The sequence below is a fragment of the Prionailurus viverrinus genome, chromosome D3 (assembly GCF_022837055.1).
Source record: "Prionailurus viverrinus isolate Anna chromosome D3, UM_Priviv_1.0, whole genome shotgun sequence".
NCBI classification, from domain to species: Eukaryota; Metazoa; Chordata; class Mammalia; order Carnivora; family Felidae; genus Prionailurus; species Prionailurus viverrinus.
The window spans coordinates 16,011,728-16,026,070 of NC_062572.1; the positions used below are offsets into that span (position 1 = coordinate 16,011,728).

General features: G+C 46.7%; 1 protein-coding gene across 1 annotated transcript in view; it reads left to right on the forward strand.

Moving 5' to 3' along the window:
* Positions 1-14,343, forward strand: part of CCDC60 (coiled-coil domain containing 60) — a 163,131-nt gene that overhangs the window by 122,719 nt on the left and 26,069 nt on the right. Inside the window, exons 5-6 of the mRNA XM_047828032.1 lie at positions 3,202-3,309; positions 14,183-14,273. Coding sequence (XP_047683988.1) covers positions 3,202-3,309; positions 14,183-14,273 — 199 coding nt within the window. The remainder of the gene's footprint in view (positions 1-3,201; positions 3,310-14,182; positions 14,274-14,343) is intronic.

Consider the following 14,343-nt stretch of genomic DNA (forward strand, 5'->3'; position numbering starts at 1 on the left):
GGCACATTTTGTAAATACAGAATAAGGTCCAGACCCATTGGATGAAACGCTTATCCTGGTGAAAAGGGAGGGCTCTCCCCGGTAACAAGAGCACGAATATCATGGATGAGGCACAGATTCAGAAGCCAGACTGTCTGGGCTAAGATTCAAACTCTGCCATTGGCTGGCTGTTTTGAATTTGGACAAGTTATATGGCCTCAGTTTCCTTATCTGCCGAATAAGGATACTAATAGTACCTTCCTCACACGGTTGTTATAAGGATGACCTTAGCCAACGACAGTAACCTGCAGCAGACAAGACTCTGTGGCTTGTAGGCTCGTGGGCTAGAGAGAGAAGTAAACAGGTAGTTAGAGCAAGGACTGGGAATGTAGGGGCAAAAAGATATGCTATAGAGATGGGATGCTTTAGGATGCTTGGAGACAGGCTAACCCAGACCTAGAGAAATCAAGGAAGGCTTCCAGATGGAGGTGACAGAGAAGGAGGAAGAAGAGGAAGATATATCAAAGCAGAGAACAGTCCCCGCCACCTCTCCTCACCCTCACTCTAGCAATTCCTGACATTTTATAGATGAGGAAAGTGAGGCCCAGGAAAGTTAAGTAATTTAACCGAGAGCACATAGCTGGTAGGTGGCAAAGCTGGGATTTTAACTCAGGCAGCACCAAGTGAGAGAGGGGTAAGCTTGAGCAATGGAGAATTCCACCAAGCTGCAGATGACAGAAGAGGGGAGACTCAAGGCCAGCGAGGTGGATAGGGGTCTCACAGATGACGGTGCGTTAGTTTGCCAGGGCCACCAAAACAAAATGCTACAGACCGGGCAGCTTCAGCAGTAGAAATTTATTTTCTCATCATTCCAGAGGTCAGAAGTCCAAGATCAAGGTGTTAGCAGAGGGTCGGTTTCTTCAGAGGCCTCCTTCTCCCTGCATCCTCACATGGTCTATCCTTCAAGCATGTGTGTCACTGGTGTCTCTCTGTGTGTCCAAATTTCCTCTTCTTATAGGAACACCACTGGATTAGGGCCCACCCTAACTTAGGGCCCCATTCTAACATAATCACCACTTCAAAAGTCTTATCTCCAAATATGGTCGTTCTGAGGTCCTAGGGGGTTGGGACTTCAACATGTGAATTTTGAGGGAGACACAATTCAGCCCAACACAGAGAGTGTAGGGAGTTTGCAGATTTTAAGCAAGGGAGGGAGGCACAGGGTCGGGTTCGTACCTGTTCTTGTCACTTGCAGAAATGAGTCTGATGCTCACATGCCCCACAACCCCCACCTATGACCAGGCAGGGCCCCACCTGGCCAATTAACTCCCTTTGCTCATCCCTTCCTCCCAGTCCCCACCCCACACAACCCAAAGCCCAGGCTGGCAGGGGCTCTCTATGGTGAACAGAGGAGGAGGCATCTCCCTGGGCTTTCCACAAGTTTCTGGGTTATGGTGAGGGTGACGTGAGGTGCCAGGCACATGGCACAGCTAGCTGCTGTTCTTGGCAAAATGCTGGAAGTGGCCCAGTGCTCAGAGCTGCCAAAAGGCACCTGTAGGGACCAAGATGGTGCTAAGGGGGGAAGACAGACAAGAACCGGAAGGCCTACGGGTCTGCAGGACCTTTCAATTAGAAACGAGAGAACAGCAGATGTTAGTAAATAAGGTAAGGAAACAAAGAAAGCGGGGAGGAAGGGCTCCAGAGAAGAAGAAAGGATAGCTGCTGACCACGGTCTTCTAAGGCCTGGTGGGCATGGCCACCCTGGAGGGAGTGAAGGGTGAGGTAGTGGAGGATGTTTCCCTTCAAGCTGAGAGAAACGGACGTTTCTCAAGGGACTCACCGGGACAGCCATGGGTCAGCTCTGTACTTGGGCCCTACCTTCTGCACTGGTGCCTTCCTGGAAGCAGAGAGGGTGGATCCCTCCTTGCCACTCTGCACATCAGGCCCGGGAGCCCTGGGGATTATTGATCAAGATCAACCTCAGAGAAGAGCAATTACACAGGTTCATAATGGAGGCATCTCACCCATTAGCGTAAGAGGATAGATGATGCAGGGAGGTGGTGGCTGGTCGGGACACCACCTTGTTTCCAGGAACAAATGCAGGCAGCAGGTTAACCCCCTCCTGACCTCACTCCCAGGGCGACCACCACTTTGGCTTGGTCAGCTCTTTGGACAGAGCTGGGGCCCACGGAAGCACAGTCTCTGGGGTTAAACAGACAGCTGGCTTCAGAACCTCACCAATCCCTAGGAGTATGGCCTTGAGCAACTTCCTTCCCCTGAGTCCCTCACCTGCAAAGAAGACACAATAACAGTACCCTCCCTCTAAGGGTTGTTGAGAGCACTGGATAAGATGCTCAGATCCCATCTCTGTCACTAAAAGCTGTGTGACCTACAGCAAAGTGATTGTACCTCTCCAAGCCTCAGTTTCCTCTTCTCTAAAATGGGGACAATGATTCATAACCTTCTCTGAAATGGGGACAATGATTCATACCCCCGCAAGTTGTTGGAGGATTTAAATAATGTGTGTAAAGTGCCCTAGTCAAAGGCTGGCTCATTATAATACAAGATGTCACCCCAAATCAGGAAATATAGGTTAGACATACTTTTATACAGTGTTTTAGTTACATTTTCTAATAACATGTTCATTGTGGTTTTCTTCAACATCCAGCTACAGTTTCAGGCCAAGGACCCATAAATTTAAAAAAATGGGCCTAAATGTTAGTCTGGGGGGAGGAGGAAGATTACAATAAATCCAGTTTCCTTGTGTTCCCAGCCTTCTTTGACATTCTTAGTATATTTATTATACTTTTATCAGGTGAACAGGTAGAGATATCTGTAGGATATGAATGTCCTTCAACCCACTTGTTCGCCTGAGTCAAGACCTCTAGTGGTGGGACCCCATCCATTGTTTCCCCGCTCCTACATGAAACCCCCCCCATAACCAGCCTAGGGTCATCTTACATCAAATCACAGCTCTGACACCTGCTAGCCCAGCAACCTGGTAAAAGTTCCCTCATTTCTCTGAGCCTCACATTCCTCATCTGTAACATGAGCCCGTGAATATCTTCATGGGCCCACTGCAAAGGCTCGATGAGATGAGGTATGGAAAACACTTACCGTGCCTCTCTAACTGGAAGCCAACACAACTGTCTCTGTGTCCATTATGGTGAAGGATGCAGTTCCAGCAGGATCCCACTGTGCACCCCTCTTCTGTCTTTGCAGGGAGCCCCTCTTCCGCCAGCTCTGTGCCCTCCACTGGCTCCTGGAGGCCCTGACTATCGACCACGCCCACCACACCATGAAGCCTGTGATCACCTGCTGGAATCCAAAGTAGGTCTCAGCCTTTCAACCTGCCGAAACTAGCAGCAGATTGTGCAGTAGGAGAGGGCCTCCTAGCTGTTCTTCCCCTCCTCTTGCTACTTTTGGTGGGTGGGTTGCTTTAGGAGTTTTCCGATGTGCTCTGTGGGGCCAAGACAGGGGTGAGCTCAGAGCCAGGGCATACAGGCCATACAGGCTTGTGGGAGCCAACAGTGTGCATCTCCTCCCAGAAAGTCTCCCCAGCTCCACATTCACTAAAGTCACATTGGACGCTTGGAATCAACCAGCTATGCTGTGAGTGTTGACGCCATAGGGACTGGCCAGCTAGACCAGCACACCACTGGTTGCACAGCCAGGCTTCTCCCCACCGCTCTTCTTGGACCATGTCTCCCCAACACTATACTTTTTTTTTTTTTTTAAGGTTTTTAAAATAAAGTTTACTTATTTTGAGAGAGAGAGAGAGAGAGAGAGAGAGAGCACCCGCACACAAGTGGGGAAGGGGCAGAGAGAGACAGGGGGAGAGGGAGAATCCCAAGCAGGCTCCACATTGTCAGCATGGAGCCCAACATGGGGTTTGAACCCACGAACCATGAGCTGAGCCTCATGAGCTGAGCACGAACCATTCAGCTCATGACCTGAGCTGAAATCAAGAGCTGGATGCTTAACCAACGGAGCCACCCAGGCACTCCTCCCCAACACTATTCTTTATTTGCTGCTCTTCCTTTTCACTTTGTTCTTTTCTTTTCTTAAGGTTTTGTTTGTTTGAACATATATTGGTGTGGCTGTTTCTCCACTTGGACCCAAGAGAATACTCAGCGCTCAGGTCCTGAGCAGCTGGGCTGAAGCTCTGTGCCTGTGGTCTAGCCTGAGCAAGTGTTAGGTGTGTCCCCACCAGAGGGGAGGGATCATGCAAAAGCCTTGAGGCCACTACTGCAGGAACTGCATTGCATACAAGGCAGAACAAGGAACAGGCAGGCAGGAAGGCATCGGTTCTTTAAAGAGAGGCATGCTGTCTCCAAGAATGAGGAAAAAGGGAGGACTCCCTGACTTAAGGAATTGGGAGTCGCTTTGTGAAAATCCCATGCTGAGTGAAATAAAATAGTTCCCCATCCTCCATAAGTGGGAACCCATCACTCCTGCCCCAATGAACTAATATGGCCTCTTTCTCACAGTCCCACCCCGCCTCCCTGCCCCGCCACCAAGGTGAATTCAGAATTCAGACTCCGTTCTCTTCCTGAATCTTAATTAACTCCTTCCTCCTGAAGGTGTTTACCACCCACTCCCAAACCCCCTCCCTACCCCTGCCCTAATTCATCTCATGCACCAGCGCCCAGATAAACTAACATCAAATACAACCAGAAATATAAATCATGCACCTATAGACTGGTAACTCCAATTGATTCCATGTTTGGGGTTGGGATGAACTGAAAACTGTAATTTCCCTTAATGCTCTGGTTTATAACCTTTATTTTTTTAAGCAGCAGAAATCACCCCCCTTTTTTAATGGAAACCCCGATAGTATAAAACAAATTTGTCAAAATGGAGCTTCTACACGAAGCAGGAGGTTGGGAGACCGAAGGGATCTAGGGCCCCTCCAACTCTCTCCCATCCCCCACAAAGTACCCCAGGTATTTCCAAAATATCTCTGTGGTTCACAGAATTTGTTTGAAAACCACAGTCTTAAGCCATTTCCCACACATTATTTTTCCTAGAGGAATCCTCTTTTAAAGATCTGAGGTATGTCCTTCCTCCTTCCAGACCTTTCTAATGTCTTCCCCTTACTAATAGACTTACTTTAAAAAAAAAAAAAAAAACAGAACTGGAATCATACTCTAAATATTATCCTGTACATTTTTCTATTTTTCCCTTTAAAGTGTCTTATGGACATCTTTCCATGGGACATACAAAGTTTCCACATTCTTTTGACAGTTTCCACCATCCTATAAACAGAATACCATCCTTCAATAAAGAAATGGTTACCTATGGTCTATGGTATGGGTGGACCATAAATTAGATAACCACTTCTCTATCGAGGGACACTAAGGTGGTTCCAAGTTTTTGCCATTTCAAACAGTACTGCGCAGAACATCCTTGTACATACATTTTGTACCCAGTTGAAAATATTTCTGTTGGCTAGATTCTGAGAAATGGAATTTCTGGGTCAAAGCAACATCTAATTTTTTTCACAGTTGATTGCTTAGATTCTAAGAAAAAACACCCTCGGCCAGTGGACTTCTAATAGCATTTCATGTCCCCGAGCAAGCTACAAGCCACAACAATTTCACCTCCAACATTTGGGCATCCATTCTCCCAAACTGAGGCAAGAACATACTGTAGGCTTTGGCTTGAGAAGATAAAAAAGGAACATCTTCATTTCCTTTGCTTGGTTTTAGAAATGTGCCCAGAAATGTGACCCAGAATGTGCCCAGAAATGAGCCCAAAATGGTTATCTGTGGTTAAAAAAAAAAAAAAAAAAGAGTGGTCACGTTAGGAGCAGTGGAGGCTCTACCTGTGACTTGTCAGGGCAGAATTCCATCAGGGATCCATGGATATCGAGCTCTATCAGAGCAGAACATGAACCAGATCAGCCTGACAGAAAAATACATCCAGAAAGATCCCTACGGGAAGTCAGAGTATTTGCTGGGGCTTGTTTTTTCTAGTGAACCATTTGATCCTGATGGTGATTTTAGTTTGGGGTCAGTGGTATGCTGGTAAATGTGTAATAAACAGAACAGTTCTCCAAGAAGGAAAAGCCATGCCAATATCCATGGTGGGCATAGTCCAGCCAAGGCTGATTTCAGGCTTACCAATGTGATGCCATTGAACCTGGGGCCGGGAACACGTTCAGTTCAGAACACGTTCAATTCTTGTGAGTCAGCATGAGCCAACTCCAGCACACCGTTTTTGGGGGTTGATTTTTTAAAAAAATATATGAATCTGAGGGTGGGGGCTGGGCAGGGGGTTAGGTTTCCTAAAAAGTGCCAGAAAATCTTTTTAGTTAGCAAGAAAGGAGAAGGATGTTTTCTCTTTAATGCCTAATCCCTATTTATGATGTTTCATCCTGATACCATAATTCAAATTTCCCCAAATCTTCAAATGCATTTTTTAGAGCCCAGAAGAATCAAGAGTGAGTAGGAACAAGCACATGGATGAGTTCAGGCTCTGCCACTTAGTAGCTATGTGACTTTGGTCGCTTAACATCTCTGGGCCTCTGTTATTTCATCCATCATATGGGTTCCTGCGGGCCTCAGAAGAATTACTGTGAACATCAAGCAAGATAAAGAACGTAGAGCATTTATCCCAATGACTGAGAGCACAGCCAAATGATAGCTATTCAAGATTAAAATCCCCATTTCAAAGAGCAGTTGGCTGTATGATTATCAATACCATTGAGACCCAAGGCAAGGAAAGAAAGAAACTTCTGAGCAGAGTTTTACCAACAGATGAGATCCATGTCACTTGAAGAATGAACAAACAGACAGACAGACAGACAGAAAAAAAGCTAAGCAAGGTCAACCAAAATCTGGTTGCAAAAATAAGCAATCACGGAATGACCCCAAGAGAGAAACACCAAACCTCTAGTTCTCCTGACTGTGTTTTCTAAGTTTCCACCATCAAGCAGCCAGCATCTCCTGCTATTCAAGCATCTGAAACACAAACCCTGAGCCCTGACACCCACCTTGCATTTTCCAAAAGGAAACATCCATCATCGGGGACCTGCAGGTCCCAGAGGTTTCTCTTCTATTAGGCATGATGATGGCTGTAGATCAAATCCTGCCCTCTTATGGATTTTATAGCAAGAAAGTGGGATGGTTCAATACCTTAACATGGGCTTTCTCCAGGCAGCAAACTTTTGCTAATTGGCAGCTCCCATGCTGCAAGCAGAAGATGATCTTTGTTAAAGCAGGGAGATCCCACATTTGGCTGGAATTGGTGAATGGTTGGGTGAATGGACAGATGACAGATTCTAGGATGTCATATGAGTTGCGTCTGAGTCTCCCCTTTCCTTAGCGGGGTCAGGGAAGGCCTTCCCAATTTCATCATGTGGCAGTTCACACACATTATCATTTCCCAGCATCCTCATTAATCCCACGGCCAGCAGGAGAGTTTATTTCAATTGACAAAGTGATTGGGTCCACGAGAGAGCAGACACCGAGCTTTCAATAACAAATATGCTGATTACCCTTCTCTCAGAGACGCAGGCCTCTATTTTGGCAAGGAAGACTTATTTTATATATAAAGGTACCCAAATCTTTATCCAAACCCTCGGACCAGCTGTGTTTCAGAATTGCTTTTTTTTTTTTTTTCTCTTTTGGCATTTTAGAAAGGAAATGTGGGGCAAACACCATAGAAAACATCACACACACACACACACACACACACACCCCGAGAGGACAGGGTAGCCAACTATCATCCAACACTGTATTTCTACAGGAAAAAAAAAAAGAATGAATATTTACACTAAGTGTATAATAAAGATAAAGGTCATCGTTAGCCTACCATCAGTTCAGGTCATGTTTTGCTGCCAAATAAGCCATTAAAACTTTTTTTAAGTTTATTTATTTTGAGAGAGAGAGAGAGAGAGAGAGAGAGAGAGAGAGAGAATCCCAAGCAGGCTCATCAGTATCAGTGCAGAGCCCGATGAGGGGCTCAAACCCAAAGACTGTGAGATCACGACCTGAGCCGAACTCAACAGTTGGAAGCTTAACCAACTGAACCACCCATGTGCCCCTAAAAAATTTTAAGTTTATTTATTTATTTTGAGAGAGAGAGAGCTAGAAAAAGCAGGGGAGGGAGGGAGGGTGAGACAGAGACAGAGACAGAGACAGAGAATCCCAAGCACGCTCTGTGCTGGGCAGAACTCGACACAGACCTTGATCTCAGAACTGTGAGATCATGACCTGATCCAAAACCAAAAGTTGGATGCTTAACCAACTGAGCCAACCCGGTGCCCCAACATTTTTCTAGTTTTCAACACTCGTTGGATTTTGGAATTGGATAAGGGTTGTAACCCTGTGTTGGCATTATTTTTTTCTAGAAAATAACTTTCCAAGGACTGACTAGAAAGGAATGGGCCTTTACAGAGAAGCAGCCAAGATGAGATAGATGCAAGCAACCATTACAAACCTTAGTGCCACTTTTCCCCAACTCCATTCCCCCCCCCCACCCCCGCCGCTGCCATCTTCCCTAGTTCCCGTGGGAAAGAACTGGGCACACCCCTGGCCAAGCAGGGGAGTAAAGAGTTCCTGATTTACCTTCCAGGCAGGGTACAGCATACACCATGGGGTGAAGGTGTGAGGAGCTGTCCCCTGGACACACTCAAGCAGCACAATCATCTATGTCTTATTGCCTAGGACTGTCCCACTCTTTTTTTTTTTTTTTCTAATGATTTTGCCCAAAGTCATATGGGCTTTTTTTTTTTTTTTAAGTTTATTTATTTTTGAGACAGAGAGAGAGCATGAACGGGGGAGGGGCGGAGAGAGAGGGAGACACAGAATCGGAAACAGGCTCCAGGCTCTGAGCCATCAGCCCAGAGCCCAACGCGGGGCTCGAACTCTCGGACTGAGAGATCGTGACCTGAGCTGAAGTCGGATGCTTAACCGACTGAGCCACCCAGGCGCCCCAGGGCTGTCCCACTCTTAATCAGGGAGTCCAGGTGGGTATAATCCTGACTTTCATAAAGAAAGTCCAGACACTCGGGGCGCCTAGGTGGCTCAATTGGCTAAGCATCTGACTTCAGCTCAGGTCACGATCTCACAGTTCATGAGTTCAAGCCCCGCAACGGGCTCTGTGCTGACAGCTCAGAGCCTGGAGCCTGCTTCGGATTCTGTGTCTCCCTCTCTCTCTGCCCCTCCCCCACTCACACTCTCTATCTCTCTCTCAAAAATAGATAAACATTTAAAAATTTTTTTAAAAAGAAAAAGAAAAAAAGAAAGTCCTCACACTCAAGGGCTGGGCTGCCCAGGCACGAAGAACCTGCTGTTCCTTTAGAAAAACATGGAAGGCTAAAAGGCAACCACACTTTGATGTTTCAAATATGACACAGGCTCCTAAATCTGCCTACTGTGTTATAATGAAAATAGCTGGCACCTGGGTGCTTCCGATGTCAAGCACTGCTCTGAGTACTTTACGTCATTTGAGCCTCATTCTAACTGACAGATGAGGAAACTGAGGCACAGAAGATTTAAGTAACTTGCTCAGAATTGCATAGCTAGTACAAGCTAGGTCAGAATTTGAATTCCGGTAACCCGGTGGCCCAGCACACGTGCTTAGCCACTAAATGGCAGTTTCCTCTGTTCCTAGCTAAAGCCCCAAAGTCCTCAATTAATGTAGGGCACGGTCTGGTGTCAAAAAGCAAAAAGAAAAATTCATTGCAAAGTAATATTTGTCAGGGGGCGTCCAGGATACAAAAGGGACTGCAGCTTACCAAGATGATGTGATATGTGCGTGTGTCATTTTCTTTTAAGAAACAACAAAAAAAAGGCCATTCTATACTTATGGCTTTGGTATTTAACTTAACATATGGGAACCGTCTCTCCATATTGGAACCACTTTTAATGACTGTGGAGTTTATCAACATATTTAACCAAGTCCTGTAAGAACTTTAAGTCTTTGCCAGATCGTCAATCTTGTGGGGGGAAAAATGCAGCATCATTCTGAAGAACATGCAAAAATAGCAGTTATTACATTTAAGTTGTTTTTCCCTTGTCATGTGCGCCCCTACCCCACCCCGGAAACTCTCATGTTCCTCAAGCCTGCTGTTTTCAGGCACTACTGGGGATACAGCAGTGAAGGAAGCAGGTAACATCTCTGTTCTCTGCAGCTTTAGGGGAGCAGATAATAAACATGCAACAATCAAGATGCTGTGAGATAGCACCAAGGGTCACAAAGAAATTGACGGGGTGATGTGACAGTGGCAGGTTGGGGGTGACTTTTAAATTGGGTCATCTGGGAAAGACTCACTCGGGAGGTGACATTTGAGTGAAATCTTGGATTTCACCTGCTCTCCCCTCTGCACTGATTTAATTGCAAAATGCCTCCCCTGCTTTACTCAAGAGGACATCTCTGCAGGAGTAGGGGACCTTGGCAGGATGATGGGAACACCTGTCACTAGGGAGGCGACCTGCCTGGGAGATCCTGGGAGCTCTGATCTCTGTCCCCTCCTTCCCTGGTGCACAATCAGCAGTTACCGCCGATCTCCAAACTCAGTCATGGACTCGTGAATGCATTCTAAACCGGTCAACAGACTTTCCACTCTGAGAAGTAGGTGTTTTACCCCACATGACGGTTCGCAAAGGCTGAGTGAAGTATTTGAGAAAACCACTCTGATGGCCGCTGTGGAGAGATTTCAAGTGACACACTAGGAACAAAATGTGCTTGGTGGGTACAGTTAAATGAGATGCGACGGGGCTCAACGCTTTCGTCCCTTGATTGCTAGCAAATCAGATCCCCCAGAAAGCTTCAGCAAGGGGAAATTATGGTCTGAAAATCGTAGCAGATTTGCCCCTATGGGTCTGCCCTAGTGCCTCGTTCCCCACCATCAGCCCCTCCTCCAAGCCACACTTAGACCGCTGTCGACAAAAGCATACTGTTAAGAGTTTAACTGTGTTCAGTTCTCTGTACAAGGCACCCCGACAAGCCCCTAACAAGCCCCAAATTTCATCTTCACAGCAATCCTCTGACATAACTAATATTATTCCCTCCATTTTACAGATGAGGACACTGAGGCTCAGAGAGGCTAAGTAACTTACACAAAGACACGCCTCGGAAGGAGGGCAGGCACAGGACTCGAACATCCAGGCCACCTGACTCTTAAACCCACTGTTAACCACCAGCATGCACTGCTTTCCCAGTCCTATTGCTCAGAGAGACTTGCCTGAGGTCACACAAACAGTAGATCAGGGACATCAATTAGGTAAACTAAATTAAGCTGCCGGAATGAACAACCCTAAAATCTCAAAAGCTTAATGCAACACAAGTGCATTTCCTGGGCGTCCTACGTGTCATCAACATGGGGCTGTGCTCCTTAGTCGCTCAAGGACCCAGGCTGACAGGAGCTCCTTGTCAACATAAGCTTCCACCATCAACTCGGCAGCAGAGGGAATCTGCCTTGAGGGCTGGCCCTTAAAGCATGCACCCTAAACGCCACATTCAATTGCATTTATTTATTTATTTATTTAACTATGAAATTTATGGTAAAAAAAAAAAACAAGGTTAATCGCTTTTAAACAAAGCAAGTCACAGCACTACCCCTGTCCTCAAGGAGCTGGAAAGACCTGGGACTATTTGGTAAACAGCACTAATGACCACCCCACCAAGCCTTGGGAAGGACGGACTGTCAACTTGCTGTGCCCATCTCAGACAAGGTGTGCAGCCAGCCCCCTGTGGACAAAGAAACACAGGTGGTTTACTTCTTTTCCTGCCCCTGTTTGATCTTCCTTTTTTTGGTTTATTTGCTACTGAGAATGAAACATCACAAAGACTGATTCTGTCTAACCAGGGCCCTTTCTTTATCAGTGGCTTTGCACGAGCAAGGGCGCAAGGGCTGTTTAAGATCTCTGGGAGCCTCGCTGCATTTTTAACTCATTTACCTGCTGCCTGGAGTCGCAATAGATTTCGGGTCATCTAGGAAGTCAGCGTTAACAGAAAGCCTCCCCATCTTCCCGATCGGGCTTGAATATTTAAGATTTTGAAAGCTTGGCTGGGACCAGATTTAATTTTGAAAGGGGAAGGGGGTTGCTTTTGAACTTCAAGAAGAAGGCTGGAGGCACAGCAGGAGCTGCGTTAGTGAAAGGAAGGAGCCCCAAAGCCCTGTGGTCTTGAAAGAAACGCTCCAAAGCAGAAACTGCTAAAGCTTCCAGTTGGTGAGCCTTAAATCAGACTTCAAAAGCGCCGCTAGTTTAAATATTGTTTATAGGACTGAAGTATTGCTGCTCCTTCCTCTGGCTGGATTTTAAATATTCCCTAATTTGATTACTCGGGGGAGAAGCAGGCAGAACCAACGTTAAATGAGCTTCACTGTTAATTATTCAGAGGGCTTTTTATTGTGTAATCAAACATAAAGTCTTACAAAAAGCTTGAAGGCACATTCTCACCCCGCCCCACCCTCCCCAGCCTGACTTCCACCTTGGCGCCTATGTATGTTTCTTGGGTTGTGGCTGTGGGCTGATAAATATTCAGCAAAGTCCTGCCAGGGAGGAGGGCACACCTCCCCCCCCACCCCCACCCCCAGCCCCTGCTCCACATCTGGGCTGGTAAAAGCCTTCGATTTCACTACCCAGAGCCTTGTGCCATGAGAAGCCCGTCTTATGCAAGTTTGAGCTTGATCACCCTTTATCTCCTATATCTGAGCATCTCCCACCTCCCTCATCAGCGCTCAGCAGCCCCTGAGAAGTCTAGACCCCTGTCAGTGCCTCCCGTCATCAACCTGGTCTGGCCACCTCAATTCCTCAAGTCCCTGTTCTATACTAGATGACAGCCAGCCAAATGATTTAAAGGATGCCAGCCATCCAAAATCCTTTCTGCAGAGAAAAAGGAGATAAAGAAAGGGATGGGTGGATGGGTGGACGGATGGATGGATGGATGGATGGATGGACGGACGGAAAGAGAAATCAGTGAGTTAATCAACCATTGATTGATAGGTAGAAGGAATTGAAAGAGCACACACTGAGTCTTCCTGCTTGTTTATCAACAGAGATCCACTGTCCTGTAGCCCCAAGTCCAAAATCCAAAAGGCTCAGGAAACAATTTTTCCATAACTCATTCTGCAGCAAGCTTTGACATGAACCAAACTGACTTGGTGGCACAATCTGACTTGAAGTTATTTACAGGTCTTTAGCCCACCTAGAGTAAATATTCATATATGTCACTGCAGAAATAGTAATGTGTCTGGTTACAGGATGCTGTCCCAGTCCCCGCTTCTGGAAGGATTACGTTAACATATGGCACAGGCAGCATATATCCTTCCCAAAATGCCAACGTGGCAACACATCTGGTCCTATGGGTTTCAGATGAGGGATTATGGGCACAGCACCAACAAAACTTGCTGGAGGCTCAGTCTCATAACCAGAAAGTTCCCAACCCCTGAGGGGAGGAACCAGGATTTAGGGTACCCAAAGTTTAGTTAACTGGGGAATGGTGGTGCTTTAAGGAATAGAAAAATTGCAGTGGAAAATTAGGTACAGGGACCCATCAAGTGACAGTCATTAGTTTCACTGTAAATCTGAACCTGGGTGAGTGACCTGAGCACCCTCGCCCCCGTTTGTTTTCTCATCTGTAAAATGGGGTGACAATGACTGCATCGCAAAGTTTTACTGAGACAATTCAGTGAGAAAGCATCTTGCACATAGCATCGTACAGAGTTCTGCTCAATACGCTCCAAACCAGTGATTTTCATTGTGCAAAAACCTGCCCCCACAACCTCTCCACAGGCCCCCTCAGTTATACTCTCTCCATGCTACTAACAAGTGCCCCTCCTGGTAGGATTCTTGGACACCACCGCAGGCAGAGATTCAGAAATGAACATGCCTTTCAGTTCACCCCCCAGGAGTAGCTGCAGACTTGCCCTGGAGTTTAGGAGAGGACCCAAGTCCAAATCGCAAACAGATGCAGAATGAATACAAATACATTCACCTCCCTCAGCCCCACCTTGTAAGCGGTGGTCTCTCCTAACCTCAATTTTCACTGGCAGGACCCAGCTATGGAGGACTGTGCCTCTCACTTCTTCACGCAAACGTGGGGGAGTGGCGGGGGGGGGGGGGGGGGGGAAGAAACCGTAACAGAGAACAGCCACCATCCATCATCCATTCATTGCATTTCCTAAAAGAACTTGTAGTAAAACCGAGGCTCTGGGAACGGAAAACTCATTAAGCTGTTTCTCACTCAGGGACCCGGGTGGAAGCAAGAGCACAATAAAAAAAATCAATAAGGACAAGTCCATGGGACAGAGGTGGGAGCACTTCGTGACAGCACCTAAGGTAACTACCAGCACACGACGCTCTGGTCTGGCTACCAGCCCCGACTTGCATTGGGAGCGTTTTTTGCCAG